Below are 25,874 nucleotides of genomic sequence, written 5' to 3'. Positions count from 1 at the left end.
TATAAGAGCGGCGCCAACCCACCGACAGCGCACACACCTAAGTTAAGGCCCCGACGTCGTCGCGTCAACATGCTTCCCGCCGTGAAGGTCGTCCTGCTGGTGAGTCTGCTCTACGCGTTGCTCTGCACAGCCCTGCGGGAATCGCATTCTGTGTGTCTGGGGCGCCGGGAGGTAGCACACACAGACAATGTTCCCAATAAGGCGACCTGTATCCAGAAAGCGACTAAAATTCCTTATCTGCCAAAATGGTAGGGATATTTCTCTTTAAAAAGACGCATGTATTTTGTGCTGAGCTCACTTACAATATTTTTACTTTATTTTCTAAAAAAAATGGAAGTGGCTTAATGCGAGTAGGACTCTTGTACTGATTTAGCTAAGATATCTGTAGGTGCAAAAAGTGGCAATTGACCCTGAATAAAGAAAAGTGCGAAGTTATCCACACGAGTACTAAAAGAAATCAGCTAAATTTCGATTACGCGATAAGTCACACAAATCTGAGGGCTGTAAATTCAACTAAATACTTAGGGATTACAATTACAAACAAACGAAATTGGAACGATTACATAGATAATATTGTGGGTAGAGCAAACCAAAGACTGCGATTCATTGGCAGAACACTTGGAAGGTGCAACAGCTCTACCAAAGAGACTGCTTACTCCACGCTTGTCCGCCCTATTCTGGAGTAGTGCTGTGCGGAGTGGGATCCGCATCAGGTGGGAATGACGGATGACATCGAAAAACTACAAAGAAGGGCAACTCGTTTTGTATCATCGCGAAATAGGGGAGATAGTGTCACAGACATGATACGTGAATTGGAGTGGCAATCATTAAAACAAAGGCGTTTTTCGTTGCGACGGGATCTTCTCATGAAATTTCAATCACCAGTTTTCTCCTCAGACTTCGAATACATTCTGTTGAGACCCACCTACATAGGGAGAAATTATCATCACGATAAACTAAGAGAAATCAGGGCTCGCAAGGAAAAATTTAAGTGTTCGTTTTTCCCACATGCCGTTCGAGAGTGGAAGGTAGAGAGACAGCATGATGGATGTTCATTGAACTCTCTGCCAGGCACTTTATTGTGAATAGCAGAGTAATCACGTAGATGTAGATGTAGAGGGTGTCATACAAACTTACTTGTTTGTACAATAAATAAATGTATATATGTGTGGAGGGGAGGGGGATAGATAGATACTGGTAAGATATTGGCCCCAGGAGTTCCAAAACCGTATCAAAATCTGTACGGCAGTTCATCAGACTAGCGTAGACATACAAAATGAAGCGAGCAGGGGGTTTCAGTGCATATTATATCCAGGGAGGGAAAATTATAAAAATAATTTTTTTACTTACTAAAACATGAGTCTAGATCAACGAGAAGCGCCATGTAGGTATTGATGAGTGTGCTTTCTAGTATCAAAGTATGTGACATAAATGGCAATATCTTTTGACTAAACTGACTTAGAAGCTTAACATTTTTACATCTCCAAGAGACCACAGTCGTTAATACGTAACATAAATTTAACCTTGATACGTCGACCCCTTCCCGAGATAAAGGGCTCTTAAAAGTCGAACAGACGGACAAAAAGTGATCGTGTAATGCAGGGATGGCCAAGATTTCGGCTCGCGGGTTAAGCCTGGGCCGGCCTGCCAAAGCTGTCAGCTTCGCTTCACATTTCCCCGACCACCAAGCCATGCTCAGCGAAAGGAGGTGGAAGGGGGGGGGGGGGGAACTGCGGAACGGGCCGCATACAAATGGCAGTGCAGTAGCACTGCGTGTTAGTTGGTTTTATGTTTCACTTCGCCCAGCAACAAAGATCACAAACAAAACAACTTATCAGTGTTAAATAATTATTTTTGACACACTGAAGACATAATGTAATTTTTATCCGGTAAAAACTGTCGGCATATGGACAGACGCAAACAATTTCACAGAGTTTCGCACTGACGTTACCGGGTATTTGTGACTTATTTAGTTTCATAAACGAAAAAAAAGGTCTTTTACGCAGATGTATCGATCGAAATAGTGTAGCAGTTTTGCACCCTCACTATGGAGACTTGGAAACTCTACCTGAGGAAAGCAATGTAGACTTCCCGGACAGTTACGTCTGCACATGCACAGGGCGCTTTCATGTGAAACGGCAAACGGTCTCGAAAACAGCTCCAAAACAGATTTAGGAGTGGTAGGGTCCTCAAAACCTTTAAGAAACTATCCTTTTAATTCTTGCAAGGCCATAGCGAACTGTACAGACCACGTGCTTTTTTTAACGCCAGTGAGCTTAGGGAACTGGACTGCCTCTGTCAGAATGCGTCCCTTCTACAACGCGATTTTCTTTTTAAACGCATCCTCATTGAATCAGAAAGAAGTTACCTTGCAATGTTTTAGTATGGGTAGCGTGCAGTCAAGTCTGCTTAAAATGTGAAGTCTTCAGTCCATTCCGTATGTTCTAATTTTCATTCCTGTACTCCTTTTCCCTTCATAAATTAAAAAACAGCGACTTTTAAATCGAAAAGTCGTTCCTGGCATGCCACTTGTCTTAATCAATGTACTTTGCAATAATACACTACTGGCCATTAAAATTGCTACACCAAGAAGAAATGCAAATGATAAACAGATATTCATTGGACAAATATATTATACTAGAACTGACATTTGATTACATTTTCACGCAATTTGGGTGTATAGATCCTGAGAAATCAGTACCCAGAACAACCAACTTTGGCCGTAATAACGGCCTTGATACGCCTGGGCATTGAGTCAAACAGAGTTTGGATGGCGTGTACATGTACAGCTGCCCATGCATCTTCAACACGATACCACAGTTCATCAAGAGTAGTGACTGGCGTATTGTGACGAGGCAGTTGCTCGGCCACCATTGACCAGACGCATTCAATTGGTGAGAGATCTGGAGAATGTGCTGGCCAGTGCAGCAGTCGAACATTTTCTGTATCCAGAAAGGCCCGTACAGGACCTGCAACATGCGGTCGTACATTATCCTGCTGAAATGTAGGGTTTCGCAGGGATCGAATGAAGGGTAGAACCACGGGTCGTAACACATCTGAAATGTAACGTCCACTGTTCAAAGTGCCGTCAATGCGAACAAGAGGTGACCGAGACGTGTAACCATCGGCACCCCATACCATCACGCCGGGTGATACGCCAGTATGGCGATGACGAATACACGCTCCCAATGTGCGTTCACCGCGATGTCGTCAAACACGGATGCGACCATCATGATGCTGCAAACAGAACCTGGATTCATCCGAAAAAATGACATTTTGCCATTCGTGCACCCAGGATCGTCGTTGAGTACACCATCGCAGGCGCTCCTGTCTGTGATGTAGCGTCACGGGTAACCGCAGCCACGATCTCCGAGCTGATAGACCATGCTGCTGCAAGCATCGTCGAACTGTTCGTGCAGATGGTGGTTGTCTTGCAAATGTCCCCATCTGTTGACTTAGGGATCGAGACGTGGCTGCACGATCCGTTACAGCCATGCGGATAAGATGCCCGTCATCTCGACTGCTAGTGATACGAGGCCGTTGGGATCCAGCACGGCGTTCCGTATTACCCTCCTGAACCCACCGATTCCATATTCTGCTAACAGTCATTGGATCTCGACCAACGCGAGCAGCAATGTCGCGATACGATAAACCGCAATCGCGATAGGCTACAATCCGACCTTTATCAAAGTCGGAAACGTGATAGCACGCATTTTTTCTCCTTACACGAGGCATCACAACAGCGTTTCACCAGGCAACGCCGGTCAACTGCTGTTTGTGTATAAGAAATCGGTTGGAAACTTTCCTCATGTCAGCACGTTGTAGGTATCGCCACCGGTGGCAACCTTGTGTGAATGCTCTGAAAAGCTAATCATTTGCATATCACAGCATTTTCTTCCTGTCGGTTAAATTTCGCGTCTGTAGCACGTCGTCTTCGTGGTGTAGCAGTTTTAAAGGCCAGTAGTGTATCCATACTCTTCGTTCGTGTTCATTGAAAACTGTTGCAACTGACAATGGAGTAATGGTGTGACTTCAGGGATTTTATTATTTGTACCATCAGTTTCTTCAAGTGCCCCATGCTTGCAAATTTAACACAAAGTACTTCTTGATCATATAAAGTTGATCGTCGGTAAAGCAGGTGCCAGACTGAGATTCATTGGAAGAATCCTAAGGAAATGCAATCCGAAAACAAAGGAAGAAGGTTACAGAAGGCTTGCTCGCCCACTGCTTAAATACTGCTCAGCAATGTGGGATCCGTACCAGATAGGGTTGATAGAAGAGATAGAGAAGATCCAACGGAGAGCAGCGCGCTTCGTTACAGGATCATTTAGTAATCGCGAAAGCGTTACGGAGATGATAGATAAACTCCAGTGGAAGACTCTGCAGGAGAGACGCTCAGTAGCTCGGTACGGGCTTTTCTTGAAGTTTCGAGAACATACCTTCACCGAGGAGTCAAGCAGTATATTGCTCCCTCCTACGTATATCTCGCGAAGAGACCACGAGGATAAAATCAGAGAGATTAGAGCCCACACAGAGGCATACCGACAATCCTTCTTTCCACGAACAATACGAGACTGGAACAGAAGGGAGAACCGATAGAAGTACTCAAGGTACCCTGCGCCACACACCGTCAGGTGGCTTGCGGAGTATGGATGTAGATGTAGATGTAGATGTAGATAGACTGAGGCACGGAATCCTAATATGCTGACACAGGCTTATTGTGACAGGTGCTCTGAAAAAAAAAATTCTGTTGCTCAGACTGTTAAGTTATTGCACAGATAATGTACCTGTGGAACAGGCAGTTAAAGTTGGTTAACTTGGTACTACAGGCAATTATTCACATTTCAGAAGTCTCAAACATGGAGGTATAATAAAGGGAGAGGGCGCTGAATTTTATATGAAGACGGAAATGGTGTTCGGTCTGTATCCATTTCCTGAAAATGCTGAGAACATACTTTGCTACAGTTGATCGGTTTCCAGCGTTCCTTTTCACAGGGTTCACCCGGAGAACTTTTAGAGTTGGACTGACAGGAAATCTAAAGTCAAATTACAGAAATAAAAGGGCTGTAGTGAAAGTAAACAGCGCAACCAAAATTCACGTACTTAAAGGAAAAAATCGCTTGAACAAGTCTAGCTATGAATGAAATGTGATCCCTTTACATTGTAGACTACAATCAGTATGATTAGTACACCCGTAAATGGCGCGAGCTGAGATTATAGATCCAAACACTTCTACTAGATGCTAATGTTTGGGGCAACTGATCTGAGGACCGTCAGCTTCAGATTTGTGAACACATGGCAACTCCTCTTATTATACCTCCATGGTCTGAAAAATAGCATTGCTTTGTGAATTGTATCGTTAGTTCATTGTAAACATGGCACGATTTTATAAAAGGATTTTTTTGTGATAATGTGGACAATACTACTAGGAGCAATGAGGTTGCGTATGAGGAGAAGTCAACTCCAAAATCCACTGCGACGTCCTCTGCAAAAAAGGTTCATGGATCTACGGACCAGAATTCTGGTCCAAATTACGTTTTCAACGCTCTCGCTCTGATTCTGTGGACTGCCATAATCAATAACTCAGTATCAGATGCTTCAAATGGCTCTGAGCACTATGGGACTGAACATCTAGAACTTAGAACTACTTAAATGTAACTAACCTAAGGACATCACACACATCCATGCCCGAGGCAGGATTCGAACCTGCGACCGTAGCGGTCGCGCGGTTCCAGACTGAAGCGCCTAGAACTGCTCGGCCACACCGGCCGGCTATAAGGTTCAAATCAAAGTGGTGTAGTGGGAGCCTCAGATCTCTTGTTCTTTAAAACTATAGCTGCTTCAGAAAAGAGCTTTGAATTGTTATAAGACACAACTTGTAAAAACCTATTTCTTCTTAAGCTCGATTTAAAATTAATTTTGTTCTGGACGAAACATCCAGTTACGTCCTTTTTGTGAGTTGCGATTGTGCGGGATTTATTGGTCTGAATAGTACGATACGATGCGTTATCAAGAACAACAATAATATTGGGATTTTAGGAATCAGTTCCTCTTCTAACCATTCGTGATAATTATCCCCATTCATATCATCGTGATAATCTTAGGATTTAGATTTCGAATAACAAATTAAGTTTGATCCCTCTGTGAAACCCACTACGCCTCCAGCTTGGACAGAGATAGCACTTTGCCTGCACCCGGAACTTTTACGTGCTACCAGTACTTTTTCATGGTACAGTGCATATGCTCTCACGTGTCGTCCATGGGTACCATTGGTTTATTTGAACCTTTTTGATCGTTTCTGGTTGTCCTCAAATATTCCGCGTGCCTTGTAACAATGTTGGTACATTCTGTTAGTACAGTTCTGTTATTTTTACAGTTTCTGAAACGAAATACCATCTCTTTCAAAATTATCCGAAAACGTTTCCCTTCACCCTTGAAAATTTATCTCAGTTTTCAAAATACACTACTGTTTGTAAGACGTGAAACACCAGTACCGAGAGATGTGATCACAATGAAATTTACGAGGGCAGTTCAATAAGTAATGCAACACATTTTTTTTCTGAAACAGGGGTTGTTTTATTCAGCATTGAAATACACCAGGTTATTCCCCAATATTTTAGCTACACAACACTATTTTTCAACGTAATCTCCATTCAATGCTACGGCCTTACGCCACCTTGAAATGAGGGCCTGTATGCCTGCACGGTACCATTTCACTGGTCGATGTCGGAGCCAACGTCGTACTGCATCAATAACTTCTTCATCATCCGCGTAGTGCCTCCCACGGATTGCGTCCTTCATTGGGCCAAACATATGGAAATCCGACGGTGCGAAATCGGGGCTGTAGGGTGCATGAGGAAGAACAGTCCACTGAAGTTTTGTGAGCTCCTCTCGGGTGCGAAGACTTGTGTGAGGTCTTGCGTTGTCATGAAGAAGGAGAAGTTCGTTCAGATTTTTGTGCCTACGAACACGCTGAAGTCGTTTCTTCAATTTCTGAAGAGTAGCACAATACACTTCAGAGTTGATCGTTTGACCATGGGGAAGGACATCGAACAGAATAACCCCTTCAGCGTCCTAGAAGACTGTAACCATGACTTTACCGGCTGAGGGTATGGCTTTAAACTTTTTCTTGGTAGGGGAGTGGGTGCGGCGCCACTCCATTGATTGCCGTTTTGTTTCAGGTTCGAAGTGATGAACCCATGTTTCATCGCCTGTAACAATCTTTGACAAGAAATTGTCACCCTCAGCCACATGACGAGCAAGCAATTCCGCACAGATGGTTCTCCTTTGCTCTTTATGGTGTTCGGTTAGACAACGAGGGACCCAGCGGGAACAAACCTTTGAATATCCCAACTGGTGAACAATTGTGACAGCACTACCAACAGAGATGTCAAGTTGAGCACTGAGTTGTTTGATGGTGATCCGTCGATCATCTCGAACGAGTGTGTTCGCACGCTCCGCCATTGCAGGAGTCACAGCTGTGCACGGCCGGCCCGCACGCGGGAGATCAGACAGTCTTGCTTGACCTTGCGGCGATGATGACACACGCTTTGCCCAACGACTCACCGTGCTTTTGTCCACTGCCAGATCACCGTAGACATTCTGCAAGCGCCTATGAATATGTAAGATGCCCTGGTTTTCCGCCAAAAGAAACTCGATCACTGCCCGTTGTTTAGAACGCACATCCGATACAGACGCCATTTTAACAGCTCCGTACAGCGCTGCCACCTGTCGGAAGTCAATGAAACTATACGAGACGAAGCGGGAATGTTTGAAAATATTCCACAAGAAATTTCCGGTTTTTTCAACCAAAATTAGCCGAGAAAAAAAAATGTGTTGCATTACTTATTGAACTGCCCTCGTATTCCACCGATTAGCGACATGACGCTACGCATTACAGACCTGCGCGTCCACTGTGACCGTATGGAGCAGTGCGACTGTGTGGCGCAATCACAGCCCAATGGTGCCTCAAACCATCATACACTCCTGGAAATGGAAAAAAAGAACACATTGACACCGGTGTGTCAGACCCACCATACTTGCTCCGGACACTGCGAGAGGGCTGTACAAGCAATGATCACACGCACGGCACAGCGGACACACCAGGAACCGCGGTGTTGGCCGTCGAATGGCGCTAGCTGCGCAGCATTTGTGCACCGCCGCCGTCAGTGTCAGCCAGTTTGCCGTGGCATACGGAGCTCCATCGCAGTCTTTAACACTGGTAGCATGCCGCGACAGCGTGGACGTGAACCGTATGTGTAGTTGACGGACTTTGAGCGAGGGCGTATAGTGGGCATGCGGGAGGCCGGGTGGACGTACCGCCGAATTGTTCAACACGTGGGGCGTGAGGTCTCCACAGTACATCGATGTTGTCGGCAGTGGTCGGCGGAAGGTGCACGTGCCCGTCGACCTGGGACCGGACCGCAGCGACGCACGGATGCACGCCAAGACCGTAGGATCCTACGCAGTGCCGTAGGGGACCGCACCGCCACTTCCCAGCAAATTAGGGACACTGTTGCTCCTGGGGTATCGGCGAGGACCATTCGCAACCGTCTCCACGAAGCTGGGCTACGGTCCCGCACACCGTTAGGCCGTCTTCCGCTCACGCCCCAACATCGTGCAGCCCGCCTCCAGTGGTGTCGCGACAGGCGTGAATGGAGGGACGAATGGAGACGTGTCGTCTTCAGCGATGAGAGTCGCTTCTGCCTTGGTGCCAATGATGGTCGTATGCGTGTTTGGCGCCGTGCAGGTGAGCGCCACAATCAGGACTGCATACGACCGAGGCACACAGGGCCAACACCCGGCATCATAGTGTGGGGAGCGATCTCCTACACTGGCCGTACACCACTGGTGATCGTCGAGGGGACACTGAATAGTGCACGGTACATCCAAACCGTCATCGAACCCATCGTTCTACCATTCCTAGACCGGCAAGGGAACGTGCTGTTCCAACAGGATAATGCACGTCCGCATGTATCCCGTGCCACCCAACGTGCTCTAGAAGGTGTAAGTCAACTACCCTGGCCAGCAAGATCTCCGGATCTGTCCCCCATTGAGCATGTTTGGGACTGGATGAAGCGTCGTCTCACACGGTCTGCACGTCCAGCACGAACACTGGTCCAACTGAGGCGCCAGGTGGAAATGGCATGGCAAGCCGTTCCACAGGACTACATCCAGCATCTCTACGATCGTCTCCATGGGAGAATAGCAGCCTGCATTGCTGCGAAAGGTGGATATACACTGTACTAGTGCCGACATTGTGCATGCTCTGTTGCCTGTGTCTATGTGCCTGTGGTTCTGTCAGTGTGATCATGTGATGTATCTGACCCCAGGAATGTGTCAATAAAGTTTCCCCTTCCTGGGACAATGAATTCACGGTGTTCTTATTTCAATTTCCAGGAGTGTACTTGGCGCTTGTCCTCTATGCCGCTCAACAATATTGTCTGCCCGATTGCGTTCACCACGGCGACATCGAACGCCTGTAGGGCAGCTTGAGGCAGGACTCATCCGCGACCACTACATTTTGCCACCCCAGTGTCTGCGTTCACGTGCCCATCGCTGTCTGCGGAAGCTGCTGAGGAAGAAGAAGCTGTTTCACTCTAGGTTCGACAGAGAGCGCACAAATGACGACAAACAAATGTTAGTACAGATGCGTGCGTCTGTGAAAAGATCCACGCGAGAAGCATACAACAAGTACCACCGTCACTCCTTAGCAAAAGGTCTGCCAGAGAACTGGGGGGAATTCTGGTATTCTGTAAAATCGCTAAGCAGGTCTATGGGTTCCATTCGGCCCGTTGTTGACCAGTCTTGTGCGGCAGTTCAAGATAGCAAAACGAAAGCCGAAGTTTTAAATTTCACATTCAACAAATTGGTCATACAGGAGACTCGTACAACCATACCATCATTTGACCATAGGGCAGACTCCCGTATGGACGACATAGGAATAAGCATACCCGGCATCGCGAAACAACTGAACGACTTGAAAACAAATAAATCAGCAGGTCCGGATGGAATCCAACTTCGATTTTACAAAGAGTACTCTACAGCCTTGGTCCCTTACCTAGTTTGCATTTCTCGTGAATCTCTCGCCAAAAACAAAGTCCCAAGCGACTGGAAAAGAGCGCAGGTGACTCCAGTAAATAAGAAAGGCAAAATAACCGACCCGAAAAATTACAGACCAAAATCTCTAATTTCTGTTTGCTGCAGAATCCTTGAACACATTCTCAGTTCCAATACAATAAACTTTCTTGAGACTGAGAAACTTATGTCCACGAATCAGCATGATTTTAAAAAGCATCGCTCCTGCTAAACTCAGCTTGCCCTTTTCTCACAAGATATACTGAGAACTATGGATGAAGGGCAATAAGCACATTCCATATTTATATATTTCCGGAAAGCATTTGACACGGTGGCCAATTGAAAGGGATTAACGAAGGTACAAGCACGTGGAATAAGTTCACAAATATGTGAGTGACTCGAAGACTTCTTAAGTAATACAATTCAGTATGTTGTGCTCGACGGCGAGTGTTCAGAGACAAGGGTATCCTCAGGAGTGCTCTAAGGAAGTGTGATAAGACCGATGTTTTTCTCTATATACATAAATGATTTGGCGGACGCGCTGGGCAGCAATCTGCGGTTGTTTGCTGATGGTGTACGGTAAGATGTCGAAGTTGAGTGACTGTAGGAAAATACAAGACGACTTAGAAAATAATTTCCAGTTCGTGTGATGGATAGCACCTAGTTCTGAATGTGGAAAAATGTAAGTTAATGTGGATGAGTAGGTAGAACAAATCTGTAATGTTCGGATACAGTATTACTAGTGTCCGTCTGACACAGTCAGGCCGTTTAAATATCTGGGGTTAACGTTGCGAGGCGATGTGACATGGACCAAGCGTGTGAGATCTGTGGTTGAGAAGCCGGATGGTCGACTACGGTTTATTAGGAGAATTTTAGGAATGAGTGGTTCACCTGTAAAGGAGACCGCATGTACGATTCTGGTGCGACCTATTCTTGAGTACTGCTAGAGTGTTTGGGATCCATACCAGACCTGGTAGAAGCAAGACGTCGAAGCAATTCAGAGGCGGGCTGCTAGATTTGTTACCGGTTGGTTCGAACAACACTTTGTAAGTAGGCTGTTTAGGTTTTTTTTTTTTTGGTAATGCCACGTAGCGCTCTGTATGAAAATCACTGGCTGTGCTGTGTGCAGTCTGTGGCTGGTTTGCATTGTTGTTGGCTATTGTAGTGTTGGGCAGCTGGATATTAACAGCGCATAGTGTTGCGCAGTTGGAGGTGAGCCGCTAGCAGTTGTGGATGTGGGGAGAGAGATGGCGGAATTTTGAGAGCGGACGATCTGGACGTGTGTCATTAAGAAAGAGTAAATTTGTAATACTGGATATCATGGACTGATATATATATTATCACTTTTGAACACTATTAAGGTAAATACGTTGTTTGTTCTCTATCAAAATCTTTCATTTGCTAAATATGCCAATCAGTAGTTAGTGCCTTCAGTAGTTTGAATCTTTTATTTAGCTGGCAGTAGTGGCGCTCGCTGTATTGAGTAGTTCGAGTAACGAAGATTTTTGTGAGGTAAGTGATTTGTGAAACGTATAGGTTAATTTCGTCAGGGCCATTCTCTTGTAGGGATTATTGAAAGACAGATTGCGTTGCGCTAAAAAATATTGTGTGTCAGTTTAAGCACAGTCATGTATAAATTTTCTAAGGGGACGTTTCAACTTGAGTATTTCGGAGTTGCACAACGAATTTTTTTGGGGTAGGGGATGCATTGTTGTGACTGTTATTTTGTCTCAGGATCAAGGTGACGAACCCCTGTTTCGTCCATTGCCACACACCTTGCAAGAAAGCCGTCTTCATCCGCTTCAAATTGGCGGAAGATTTCTTCACAACACTGCACACGCTCCCATCTCTGATCTGCATTGAAGTCTTTCGGGACCCACCGAGATGAAACTTCAGCATTCCCAAAATATCCACAACAATGTCATGACGACGCCCATGGGAGATTCCAAACGTGGTTTCAATGTGCTGCAACGTTTTTCGACGATCCTGCATTTCATCAGTGGCAACGGTGACAGGCCTTCCGCTCCTTGGCACATCTTCTACACTCGTTCTTCCATGTTTGAAGTAGGACCCCCCAGTGCACTGTTGCATAAGACGGAGCACTGTCCTTAAGTGTATTCCGTATTTTCTCCGCAATTTCTTTGGGCGTCATTCCCTTCAAATGACGATATTCAATCACAGCACGGTTCTTGATTCTCTCGATATTCGCCATTTTGCTTACACTGCGATGTACAAAGCATCCTAGCGGCAAAATTAACGAAGCTGGTGCCGCGAAATATGACTTGCATACCCACAAAGGGTCACCATAAAAGTGGGTGGTGTTGTTTGTGCGAAACATCACGGTAACTATCTCGGGCTAGAAACTTTTCGACCGCCTCTCGTGTAACCATCATTCTCAGTGTTGTGTTTTCTTTCTTCTGCTCGTAATAGTCAGAAAATTTTCTAAAAATAATTGGTGTATCGAAATCTTCTAGAGAAATTACTTTTGTTTTCTAGAAGTTTTAACTTTTTTCTCCGCTTTCTTCCGCTTCCTTAAAGTCTTTCAAAATAAATTTTACTGTTTTTTTTTTAACTTCCCTACCATTTTTGCAGTCCGAAAGACTGTTTTCCGTAGAGTTATCATTACCTGATTATGCTTTTTTTCTTCCTGGAAACATTTTACAACCTTGAATATAATCGCTTTTTCAAATGAATGTGTCGGCTTTCGCCAAGGACCTTCACGATTATGGATAATACTGCGCTGCAGTACTGACGACTTCTCACGAGGACACAGCGAACCGCTTGATAGTGTATGCGTAACCGACGACTTGAAAATATTCTCATTGCCATGGGTTTTCCCCAGTCACAGCTGCACTTGTTTCCGGTAACGTCGCCGCGTGTTTGCGATAACGGTCACGAGAGAGATAACGGTCACGAGTGACCAAGACCAGCATTACCGTGGCTGCGTAGTACTATAATTATAAGTGGCTCCAGTAAACTTATATGAAGACTCCAATTATTAATAAACGTAAACGTGATCCGTAGTAGGCTTTAACGTGGTGTTTATTTAATCGTGCGATTATCTAACGTCGACTAAGCGTCATTGTCAAGCACGTCTGTAACATCTGTATTTCATTTTCAAATCACTCTTAATTACAAGTAAAAAGTAGCCACATTTCGTCATTCACGTAAGGATCCACACTACAATGACAACTTTGAAGATCGTATTCTGAACTTTGCTCTATGTACAGCAACTTTAACCGTATACATTCGTTCAGCATCTTTCTCAAATATGTTGAGATTTAATTACATTATCCCATACCGTACTGGACAAAATCCGTAAAATTTTGTATTTGGGGGGATCCACTACCTGCAGATTCTTAATAAACTTATAGTCCGTAGTAGAGTGTAATGCGACGTCTGTTTAATCATGCGATTAGCTAATTTCGACTAAGCGTCATTGTCAAGCACATTTGTAACATCTGTATTTCACGTCATTTTCAAATCACTCTTAATTACAAGTAAAAAGTAGCCTTTTACTGTTACCAGGTTGCTGTACATAGAACAAAGTTCAGAATAGGATCTTAAAAAGTGTCGCTGTAATGTGGATCCTTTCGTAAAATGACGGAATATGGCTACTTTTTATTTGTAATTAAGAGTGATTCGCCCGCATCTCGTGGTCGTGCGGTTGCGTTCTCGCTTCCCACGCCCGGGTTCCCGGGTTCGATTCCCGGCGGGGTCAGGGATTTTCTCTGCCTCGTGATGGCTGGGTGTTGTGTGCTGTCCTTAGGTTAGTTAGGTTTAAGTAGTTCTAAGTTCTAGGGGACTGATGACCATTGATGTTAAGTCCCATAGTGCTCAGAGCCATTTGAACCAAGAGTGATTCGAAAATGGCATGAAATACAGACGTTACAGATGTGCTTGACGATGACGCTAATCGCACGATTAAATAAACATTGCATTACGGCCTACTACGGACCATGTTACATTTATGAAGCACCTGGAGGCAGTGGGTCCCCACAAACACAAAATTTCAACTCCAATTATTATTCATTTGTAGAGTTCTTAAATTACGAACTGGTATGTGTATATGTACTCAAACTACATTGAACAAAAAACCCTTCACTAAAACAATGTATAACAGACTCGAGCATAATGTAATCTCCTCAGTATATTGGTGACACCAAAGCTCAGCTTATTCTGTCATACCAGTATTACTGTAACTCAAAGTTTTGTGACGTACATATGCAGACTGAAAGCGATGAATGAAAATTTGTATCAAGGTCGGAATTCGAACCTGAATCTACTGCTCACTGGGCAGATGTGCTAACAATGCAGGATCCATATAGTTTCATTTGATCAAAGTTTTGTATTAACTCTGTACTGTTTATTACTATTGCTGACTGTATGGTCAACGTCGCCTAAAGCCAAAATACCTAACTGGATTTTCTCATTTTGAGAAGAGAGAAGCAGCGATCTGTTTAACTCGCTAAAAACATTCTAAAGCCAAGAACGCATAACTATTTCGTTATTTAAAACAACCGGTTTCGGCAGTCTTTGCTGTCATCTTTAGCTCTTAAAAGATCTTTTTGTTATGAAACGCTTTCATTTTAAGTTGGACATTGCGACAAATTGCCGTGTGGATAAAAAACAGTACATTATAAAAGGTTTGTCATAACTAATGGTTTATATTTTTAAATATTTTAGTTGTGACAAGCATTTTATAATTTGCTGTTCTTTATCCACATGACAACTTGGCGTGAGTTCCAACTTAAAATGAACATGTTTTATAACAAAAAGATCTTTTAAGAACTGAAGATGACAACAAATTCTGTCGAAAATGGTTGATTTAAATACAAAAATATTACACGATATTGGCTTTAGAACGTTCTTAGCAAAATACCTAAATAACTAAATAAAGACAAAGGAAGTAGGGTGTGCCTCGATTAATTTTGTTGCCTCAGTGGTGTACCTACACTTGAAAAAAGGAAATTGCCGTAGTGAGGAGGCTGCGCTAACATCTCCCACCGCTTATCATTATGCGGCGGGGCGGAGGCGATTTTCGGGCTCTTAGGTTGGCCATTCTAAGGTGTCGCCACTCGAGAACACGAAGAAGAAAGGTCTTCGTATGCGCCAGCGTGGACTCGAAGACAAATTAAACTAAACGGCTCTTCTCCTTCAACGATCTACGCCATCTTCGGGCTTTTTTTTTTTTAAGCAACTAGCTTGGCAGGTATTGAAGGCATGTTGACCGTACCATCCGATGATCGATGGTACAGTACTTCAGCAACACATAGGCGGCTCCAGAATGCCAAGCAAATTTGCATATTAAGTTTACCAACTAATTAAATATGCACGCAGTCGACCAGTGATTGCAGTCATTGGATTCGATCATTTCCCCTCCTGCGTGAACCTTTGACTGGATTTCACGTTGTTGCTGTTGTGGTTTCATACAGCTCTCCATGCTACTCTATCCTGTGTGAGTCTCTTCATCTCCGAATAATTAATGAGGACTACCGGCTCGAACTTTGCAATCACCGATATCACCCATATTATCAACATCAGATATTCATTAATCGCCCGAAACATGATATGGCTAACAATTAATTGAATTAAGCCTTCTGCTCTCGTCTCTTGGCCTCCATCTGCAATTTTGACCACACACACTTCCCTCCAATATTAAACTGGTGATCCCTTGATGTCGAAGGATGTGTCCTATCAAAAGATCACTCCTTTTAGTCAACTTAAGCCAGAAATTTCTTTTTTCCCAATTCCATTCAGTACTTACCCATCAATTACGTGGTCTACCCATCTAATATTCAGAAGTCTTCTACAGCAGCACATTTCAATAGCTTCTAGTCCCTCCTTGTCTGAACTACTTATTGTCCACTTTTCACTTGCGAACAAACCTACACTCCAGACAAAAATGCCTTCAGAAAATGCTTCCTGACTCTTAAGTCTATATTTGATGTTATCAAATTTCTTTTCTTCAGAAATGCTTTGCCAGTCTACATATTGAATCCTCTCTACTTCGCCATTATCACTTATTTTATTGCCCAAATAGTAAAACTTAGCTACTACTTTTCATATCTCATTTCGTAATCTTATTCCCTCAGCATCGATTGATTTAAATCGCCTGCACTTAGGACAAAAAAAGTACCGCGAAGGAATTATCCGAATGCTACGGAAACGGGTAATGTGATGTACATGTACAGACTAACAAATGATTACAGTATCAGAAAATTTGGGTGATCCCTTGATGTCGATCATTTCAAGAGAAAGACCTTCACAAATTGGGCAAGCCAATAACGCGTTGGTGCGCATCTGGCCTTATGCAAGCATTTATTCGGCTTGTTATTCATTGACGGGGTTATTGGATGTCCTCCTGAGGGGTATCGTGCCAAATTCTCTCCAATTGGCGCGTTAGATCGTCAAAATCTCGGACTGGTTGGAAGGGCGCTGCCCGTAATGCTCAGTCGCCGGATCTGTCCCCAACTGAAAACGTACTGACCATCACGGGCAGCGCCCTCCAACCAGTTCGAGATTTTTACGATCTAACGCGCCAATTGGTGAGAATTTGGCACGATACCCCTCAGGAGGACATCCAATAACCCTGTCAATGAATAACAAGCCGAAGCCGGCCGGTGTGCCCGTGCGGTTCTAGGCGCTTCAGTCTGGAACCGCGTGACCGCTACGGTCACAGGTTCGAATCCTGCCTCTGGCATGGATGTGTGTGATGTCCTTGGGTTGGTTAGGTTTAAGTAGTTCTAAGTTCTAGGGTACTGATGACCACAGATGTTAAGTCCCATAGTGTGTAGGGAAGCAACCTACTCACGCCATAGCAAATTCACATCAGTCTTTTCATTGTGTGCCAGCCAGTCCGCTGTAACTAGCTCTGACGTCATAAAGGTTGGGCAATACTTTAAAAATCAAATAAATAACCTAAAATGTTTCTAGCATGTCAGGAATAATACTAAATTAATATGTGTCGAATATCAGTTCAATAACTTTAACCATTTTCGAAATTTGGACGCTTTTCTGTAAAAATCATTGGCGCAACAGAAAAGAGCTAGAGATTTAAAAATTTATACTTAGATTCCTTTTCAATAACAATTTAATAGAAACAGTACTTTGGATCCCACAAATTAAGATTTTAGTTGAAATTCATAATTTTCAGGTTTTTGTCTTAAGACTTAAGGAAGCAAGATAGATTAAGTAGGCTAATAAATAAGGCTAGGATGTTTATATTTAAGTAGAATGGAAATCCGCTATAATCATAAAGATGTGAGAAGTTTCATTTAAATAACTATAAAACTATAGCGATAGTGTATCTCAAAAGGGCAAGTTCAGAGCTCGTCTACTGCGTGCAGTGTAATTAAATTAATTCTCTCGCCCAAAATATTTAACTTAGCCACGTCAAACTTTTATTATGATTACTTACCTGTATGCTGAATGCACATTTAAATTAAGAGCTTCATCGGCCATCAGCAAAAGAAGCTATGATTTATTCGGTAACTTAATGTGGTGCACTACTAGCCCAACGGCTAGTCGGGAGAGCCGATTTGATCAGGCGTTCCCTTAGCCGTCCGCACCGCGGCTTTATATATAAGAACGCTGCGCGAGGAAGCAAGGCCCCAGTTCTCTCCAGACGCTGAATAGCACGCCATCTGTGTCGGGAGTCGCGTCGCGTCGGTATCATTGCTACAAACAGCCTCGGATGCCGTATTAAGTTACTCGAGATACGCGTAACCATGAAATCATTTTCGAGTGAAGTGTTAATTCTGGGTTGACTTTAATTATCGATCTTCAGTTTGCGTATTGTCGTATTTTCACGTGCCGCCGCGGGACAAACATTCTACCATTATTTAGCGTGGCGTTTGATGAACCTAATTATCAAATTATGGCGAGCATTCATTTTAAACATTTAATTTGGACATTTATAGTTGCATCAGCGCATTAGACTCTGAACTGCTCTGTTAGTTAGATTGTGTGGATTCTTTTGTTTTCATCTGTGACTTTCAGAATACATAACGTTTTTTCACGACCGTTTTTGAATATAAATCCCAGACAATCTCCTAATTCATCAGAGCTATAAGCTGTAACTATAAGTGTATTCTCAGATGAAGTGGGCACTAGGAATTCTAATTACAGGCTTCACGTTTAGCTAATCACTTTCTGGTTGCCAATATTGTAGTTACAGAGCCAGTGTTGAGAACGGCGAAAGACAGTATAAATAACATTCTAAATAATAGGAACTGGTTTTACATTCTACAAACCTAACATTTATATAAACAACATAAAATTGACAATAATTCCACCCGCCGCCCCACAAGTGCTGAGAGCCATTTGAACCATTTGAACAAGCCGAATAAATGCTTACATAAGGGCCAGGTGTGGACCAACGTGTTATTGAGTTGCCCAATTTGTGAAGCTTTTTCTCTTGAATACATCACCCAAATTTTCTGAAACGGTAATCATTTGTTAGTCTGTACGTGTACATCATATCTACCAATTTCGGTCCCATTCGAATAATTCCTTCGTGGTGCGCCGTTTCTTTTTTTTTTGTCTTAGGGTGTAGTTTCCATTAATCTTATTTTACTTTTACTTAGTTTTAACTTATATCTTCCTTTCAAGACACTGTCAATTCCGTTGAACGGCTCTTACAGTCCTTTTCTGTTTGTGACGGAATTACAAAGTCATCAACAAACCTGTTTCTATTTCTTCTCCCTGACTTTTAATACATTTTGTAAATTTTGCTTTAGGTTTATTTACTGATTACACATTGTATAGATTGGACAACATCGCGTTTAGGCTGCGCCACTGTCTCACTCCCTTCTTGACAAATGCTGCTCTTTCACTCCTATAACTGCCGTTTGATTTGTTTAGAGTTGTACATCAACTTTCACTCCCTGTGTTTTATCCCACTGCTTTTATAATTGCAAAGAGTTTATTCCAATTAGCTTTGTCAAAAGCTTTCTCTGATTTGATATCAGTTGAGTAATTCAGTCATGTTCCTTTGTAAGGTGTGAATGAAGCGGTCCCTAAGGACTCTACGCATGTGTGGGGCACATTTAGGAAAAGCCATAGGTTTCCATCTTAAAAGTTATTCGACTTGGGTAGCTGAGCGCTATCTGCTGCACAAGCACAGTGTTTAGCATTACCTGCTCAAGTGCCAAATCGTCTGAAGTACGACGAATATTAAATGATTACTAGCCCTGGAGAGAAACCTGTGCAACAGGATTTTAATTAGTGAACTTCAGAAGGACCAGTCAGGGTTTGGTCTTCATTAAACATATCAAGTAATTTTCTATCACAGGGTACTTTCGATTACAGATTAGAGGCAGAAGGAAAACGTGCAAGTATGCAGATTCTAGTGAAGTTTAGTGAACTAAGGGTGTGAATTATATATTTATTCAACAGATGGAGCTTGCTCCTGAAACTGCATTTAGCTACACGAAAATCACATGAAAAAAAACCCAATCCTATAGTCCCATACGAGCGAACAACACTTACGATCATTATTAGTCAGCAAGGATTTGTGGACTGAAGAAGTACGACTTGGACGTGCAAGTTACTCACTACACGAAAGATTTGAAAGCAAAGCTCACCACTTTCCACTAGTAAATAAATCATCAAAGCCAGCTAGTGACTCGCAGTGAAGTGGGCAGACTACACGCAGCGTGCATCGTGACCGATCAAACACCGAATTCGGTTCCATCTGACTTTATGTAAAATGATACTGAAATCATCAGTCACGAGAACTTCACACTGCTCCTAACGATGGAGTTTTATCGTTATGGTGAGAACTAACTCGAAATTGGACTAACTCACATCGAAAAGTCACTAGTTACTTGACCACGCAGCGGCGACTGCTTACTGCGACAGGTATTATCCTCGCCTCAGTAAATTCTCTCCAAAGCCTCCACACACAGAGAGCGACCAAAGGTGGTGGGGGCATACTGACCAATGAACAAGCTCCTTTTCTGAGAAACAGCAGGCGTTTCCCCAGTTTTCCGAGCCGGTGAAAGGCTGGACAACACTCGGACTCGAAATGGCCGACCGTGCGGCCACACCGCTAGAGGTGGGTCTCCACATATGGCGACAGAGGTCTGTCCGGCGCGACGCGTCGCCACCGCAGCTGGATTCGAAAATAGCATTCGGCTGCCTTCCCAGACTACTACTGCGTAGATACACCAAGAGCTTCCACCGGAATCCCAATAGTTGCTTGATTTTGTTATAAGACTCATTCAAAATGTGTGCGGATAAATATCTTACGTCAAGATCGGAAAATTACTTTACTAATTACCTGTTTCAGCTCATTACCGAACCGTCTTCAGATCAATCTAAAATGTTTTTCTGTGTGTGATACTCATTATACATCTTCGTTTTTTTTTTTTTTTAAATCACTGATCAAATTTTAAATGCGAACATTTTTAGGTTAGGCTTTACCGTGACTGTTACTGACATTAAATGAAACAACAAGTTCACTGTTACCAGTCACCGTTTTATTTATTTCCACGACGCGTTTCGAAGGTTTAAACCTCCATCATCGGGTGGATTTACATTAGTAAGTATTACATTGGTGCGTGTGTTGTGTTACGATTTTTGGAGGAACTTGTGGCACTGCCTAGTGGAGAAACGAGACACTATTTCAGAATATGGTTTAGGATAACTTTTGACGAAAAATTAAACTGATATCTAATGGTAAACATTAAATAAGTAAACTACAATACCTTCAGTGATCACAGGTTCATTTTGCTGTCGTAACACATCACATGTATACTGCCACATTTGTAAACAAATATGGCGTCTGGAGTCAGCTGGGTGCAAAGTTCGTATAGCAGAAGTGAAGACATAATCGCAAAGTGCAAAGAATATACATCATACCAATATTATTACAGAATAACTGCTTTAAGCATTTGGCGGTGTTTGTTTTGAGGTGTCAAATATATGTGTGTGTACTTCAGGTGGTATATAAATCCAATTCTGACAAGTTAAAATGGCAAACATTCGTACTCGTTTATACAATCAGGTGAAATGTTAAAATGGCTTAAACTTCATACGTATTGATAATAATTAGGTGATTGTTACAGACTATAATTACAATGATCATACTGGCTACAACAGTAAAATCGTACATACATTACACTCTTTGATTGGGGTTAATAAACAGATGTGAAGTGAGGGGCTGGAGGCAGAAGGAGAGGTAGAGAGAGAGAAAAAGTGTGTGTGTGTGTGTGTGTGTGTGTGTGTGAGTGAATGGGAGTGGGGGGGGGGGGGGGGGGGGAGAGAGAGAGAGAGAGGAAAGAGTGATTATTGAGAGGAAACATTTACATGACAAGGAGTCTTAAGATTTCATGTTGCATATATTAGCTGCCTAAAGGTTGGGGTAATACATTGGTTAATGCTATAAAATATGCAGATAAATATACATTTGTGCCAGTAGTTGATGTACATACAGTTTTAAGCTGACAAGGGGTACAAGCTGTTGGTGTGATGAATTATCTGTGAATGAGGTCAATCTCTTGTACTCTTGGCAGCTGTCAATATTTATGGTAAATATTAGGTGTGTGTGTGTGTGTGCATTTTTATGAGTGTAGGCAGTTGCTGAAAACGGAGATGATACTATTGTAAATATTGTCATTTTTGTCATTTAAGATAGATTCTGGTTGTTTCATTTGATGTTTGTATATTTGGAGTGTCTCAAGGATGTCTAGTTTTCTGCCTTTTGGTTGGATGTGTAGGATGCTAATACTTGTGTTGTTAACATGGTGTTTTGTTTCATGCAGGTGTGTAGCTATTGCTGATGTGTGATATTTTTCGTTTTTTAGTGCTGCCATGTGTTCCTTGAACCTAATCTCAAATGATCTGCCTGTCTGGCCTTGTACTTAGGTGACTGGTGACAGTGAACTTGTTGTTTCATTTACTGATCAAATTGCTGATTATCGTCTTCAATTTACATAACCAACTAAGATTTTTTTTATCTTACTAAGGAGACTAAGCTAAATAAAAAAACGAAGATTCATAATGAGTGTCACGTACTCAACAACATTTCAGATTGATCTGAAGATGTCTCGGTTATTTATTTATTTAGCGTATGGCTCATAACATCACAGTAAAAATTACAGAAACAACATGATTAAAAAAAAAAGTCACATATGTATAAACAGAACAATAAAGAACAGTTTGTATATAAGGACACGACCAATTGTAAATTTACACTCGCAGAAGAGCAATCACAAACAAACGTCTAGCTTAGATAATATATAGTCGATTGCCTCTTGGGTCGCCATTAGGAAATCCTGTGGGTCACCCTCATATGCCCTTAGTGGGCATTCCTGCACGATGTGTTTGACCGCCTGTCTCTCTGCGCCACAGTCGCAAGCGGCCGAAGGAAGTTTACCCCATCTGTGTAAGGAGTCGGCGCATCTCCCATAGTTGGTTTTGATGCGATTAAGAGTTGACCAAAGTTTGCGAGGGCAATCAAATCCTTTTGGTTTACTAAAGAGGCATGGCATACTGTGGCAGTTTACTGCTGTTCTGCTCTCCCATTCCTCTTTCCATCGGTCATTTATTTTAAAGTTGGTTTGGTACAGCGCCTGTGCGGTCTTTAGTGGAGGATGTCGTGAGTATCTTCATGGATTTGTAATTGAGTGTTGGTCATGATTTTTTGAAATTCTCTAACCAGAGCGTGTTCTCGGCGCAGTTTAGGAGGGACTATGTTACTGAGAACGGGCAGCCACATTGTAGGAGTTGGCCAAATTGTGCCTGATATAATATGCATTGTTGCATTAAGTTGGCTATCTACCATGTGTGTGTTTGCTGTTGAGCCACACTGGGGCGCAGTATTCTGCCACTGGATACACCAAGCCAAGTGCGGATGTTCTTAAGGTAGATGCTGTGGAGCACCAAGTGGTGCCACAGAGCTTCTGCAATATGTTGTTGCGTGTTTTAAGTTTCGCTGCAGTTTTCGTCAGGTGTTCTTTGAATGTTAGTGTCCTATCTAGGGTAACCCCAAGGTACTTTGGGTGTTTGTTGTGATTTGGTAATTTCCCGTCTAGATATACATGTAGTTCTCCGTTGGCCATTTTGTTGTTCAAATGGAAGGCAGATACTTCCATCTTGGTAGCACTAGGTTGTAGCCTCCGTTTTCTAAAGTACTCGCTGAGAATCCCTGCGTCACTCGTAAGGATATCTTCGGCAGTTTCTATGTTTCTGTGGGCTGTTGTGGATGTCTCGGCAATGAGCCGAAACTGGTAATCAGTAAAGAAAATTTGCGATCTTGACGTAGGAATTTTATCCACACATGTTTTTTAAATACACTCCTGGAAATGGAAAAAAGAACACATTGACACCGGTGTGTCAGACCCACCATACTTGCTCCGGGCACTGCTAGAGGGCTGTACAAGCAATGATCACACGCACGGCACAGCGGACACACCAGGAACCGCGGTGTTGGCCGTCGAATGACGCTAGCTGCGCAGCATTTGTGCACCGCCGCCGTCAGTGTCAGCCAGTTTGCCGTGGCATACGGAGCTCCATCGCAGTCTTTAACACTGGTAGCATGCCGCGACGGCGTGGACGTGAACCGTATGTGCAGTTGACGGACTTTGAGCGAGGGCGTATAGTGGGCATGCGGGAGGCCGGGTGGACGTACCGCCGAATTGCTCAACACGTGGGGCGTGAGGTCTCCACAGTACATCGATGTTGTCGCCAGTGGTCGGCGGAAGGTGCACGTGCCCGTCGACCTGGGACCGGACCGCAGCGACGCACGGATGCACGCCAAGACCGTAGGATCCTACGCAGTGCCGTAGGGGACCGCACCGCCACTTCCCAGCAAATTAGGGACACTGTTGCTCCTGGGGTATCGGCGAGGACCATTCGCAACCGTCTCCATGAAGCTGGGCTACGGTCCCGCACACCGTTAGGCCGTCTTCCGCTCACGCCCCAACATCGTGCAGCCCGCCTCCAGTGGTGTCGCGACAGGCGTGAATGGAGGGACGAATGGAGACGTGTCGTCTTCAGCGATGAGAGTCGCTTCTGCCTTGGTGCCAATGATGGTCGTATGCGTGTTTGGCGCCGTGCAGGTGAGCGCCACAATCAGGACTGCATACGACCGAGGCACACAGGGCCAACACCCGGCATCATGGTGTGGGGAGCGATCTCCTACACTGGCCGTACACCACTGGTGATCGTCGAGGGGACACTGAATAGTGCACGGTACATCCAAACCGTCATCGAACCCATCGTTCTACCATTCCTAGACCGGCAAGGGAACTTGCTGTTCCAACAGGACAATGCACGTCCGCATGTATCCTGTGCCACCCAACGTGTTCTAGAAGGTGTAAGTCAACTATCCTGGCCAGCAAGATCTCCGGATCTGTCCCCCATTGAGCATGTTTGGGACTGGATGAAGCGTCGTCTCACGCGGTCTGCACGTCCAGCACGAACGCTGGTCCAACTGAGGCGCCAGGTGGAAATGGCATGGCAAGCCGTTCCACAGGACTACATCCAGCATCTCTACGATCGTCTCCATGGGAGAATAGCAGCCTGCATTGCTGCGAAAGGTGGATATACACTGTACTAGTGCCGACATTGTGCATGCTCTGTTGCCTGTGTCTATGTGCCTGTGGTTCTGTCAGTGTGATCATGTGATGTATCTGACCCCAGGAATGTGTCAATAAAGTTTCCCCTTCCTGGGACAATGAATTCACGGTGTTCTTATTTCAATTTCCAGGAGTATAGATAGATCGCATAGTTCCCCACACTGACAATATCAAAGAATATAATTCAAAATTAATGGTCATACATGGTTGGGGCTTTGGCTCTGAGCACTATGGGACTTAACATCTTAGGTCATCAGTCCCCTAGAACTTAGAACTACTTAAACCCAACTAACCTAAGGACATCACACACATCCATGCCCGAGGCAGGATTCGAACCTGCGACCGTAGCAGTCCCGCGGTTCCAGACTGCAGCGCCTAGAACCGCACATACATGGTTGGGACCGGTAGTTATACGTACATGTTGTGATGACTATTAGCTGTAACTGAGTTGAGAATGAGGACTCGCAAATTCAGGTTTCGAGCGTGATCTTCCTCCGTAGCATAGAGGATATGAGCACGGAGAATATCAGCAAATGCAGGCAGAGAGAAGATACTCTGGCGAACTTGATAAAGCAAAACCTCCAAAATTATGCGGGAGGCGGACTGACTGACGTCTTTCAATCTCCTCCCTTTGAATTTCAGCCCACATGAGTTCGCTGACATGGAGGGGGAGCCAGCTATTTTACGCAGTCTGTGCTAACTTTCAACGTCGTGGTTCCACAGGGTGACGGCTTGCTCTGGTTGCAGGTGGTGGCGCTGGTGCTGTGGGCGGCAGCAGCGTCGCAGGCTGCCTCCGCCTCCGCCTCCGCCCCCGCCGCCCCCCGCGGCCGCTTCCCTGGCGGCGGCAGCTACGGCCCTAGCGCCTGCCCCGCCTGGTGCTACGACGGCTACTCGCAGGCCCCCGGCTACTACCCGCCGCCGTCTCCCGGGTACCACCCACCCTACCCTGGAGCTCCCTACCCACAGTGGGGCTACAACCCGTTCTCCGCCAAGAAGAAGGACAACACCGGCTGAGGAGCCCGGAACACTGTGACGTCCACCTCCACTGTCGCTTTAGCATTTCAAGACTGTTGTTACCACGAGCTCTCTACTTTTTTTATTGTTTTCTTCGCTTTCGAGCGACATTGTTCACCAAATGTAATTAAATCACATTACAGCATTAAAATAATCACCTTACTTGAAATGGTGAAATTATTTACATGTAGCGATTGC

At 44.2% G+C, this 25,874-nt stretch overlaps 1 protein-coding gene across 1 annotated transcript; it reads left to right on the top strand.

The window, feature by feature from the left end:
- Positions 1-17: 17 nt before the first annotated feature.
- On the top strand, positions 18-25,845 carry LOC126412666 (translation initiation factor IF-2-like). The gene is made up of 2 exons (XM_050082367.1): positions 18-99; positions 25,410-25,845. The coding sequence occupies exons 1-2, from the start codon at positions 70-72 to the stop codon at positions 25,674-25,676; spliced, it is 297 nt and encodes a 98-aa protein (XP_049938324.1). The 5' UTR covers positions 18-69; the 3' UTR covers positions 25,677-25,845.
- Positions 25,846-25,874: the final 29 nt, after the last annotated feature.

Source organism: Schistocerca serialis, chromosome 7 (genome assembly GCF_023864345.2).
Source record: "Schistocerca serialis cubense isolate TAMUIC-IGC-003099 chromosome 7, iqSchSeri2.2, whole genome shotgun sequence".
Taxonomy (NCBI): domain Eukaryota; kingdom Metazoa; phylum Arthropoda; class Insecta; order Orthoptera; family Acrididae; genus Schistocerca; species Schistocerca serialis.
The sequence above is the reverse complement of the archived record's forward strand: the minus strand, read 5'-3'. Positions and strand labels throughout refer to the sequence as shown.

Excerpts from the sequence above, each read along its gene's own strand:
- LOC126412666 (XM_050082367.1), top strand. The coding sequence starts at position 70 with ATGCTTCCCGCCGTGAAGGTCGTCCTGCTG. Across the intron at positions 100-25,409 it reads CCGTGAAGGTCGTCCTGCTG|GTGGTGGCGCTGGTGCTGTG; the intron begins GTGAGTCTGCTC and ends CTCTGGTTGCAG.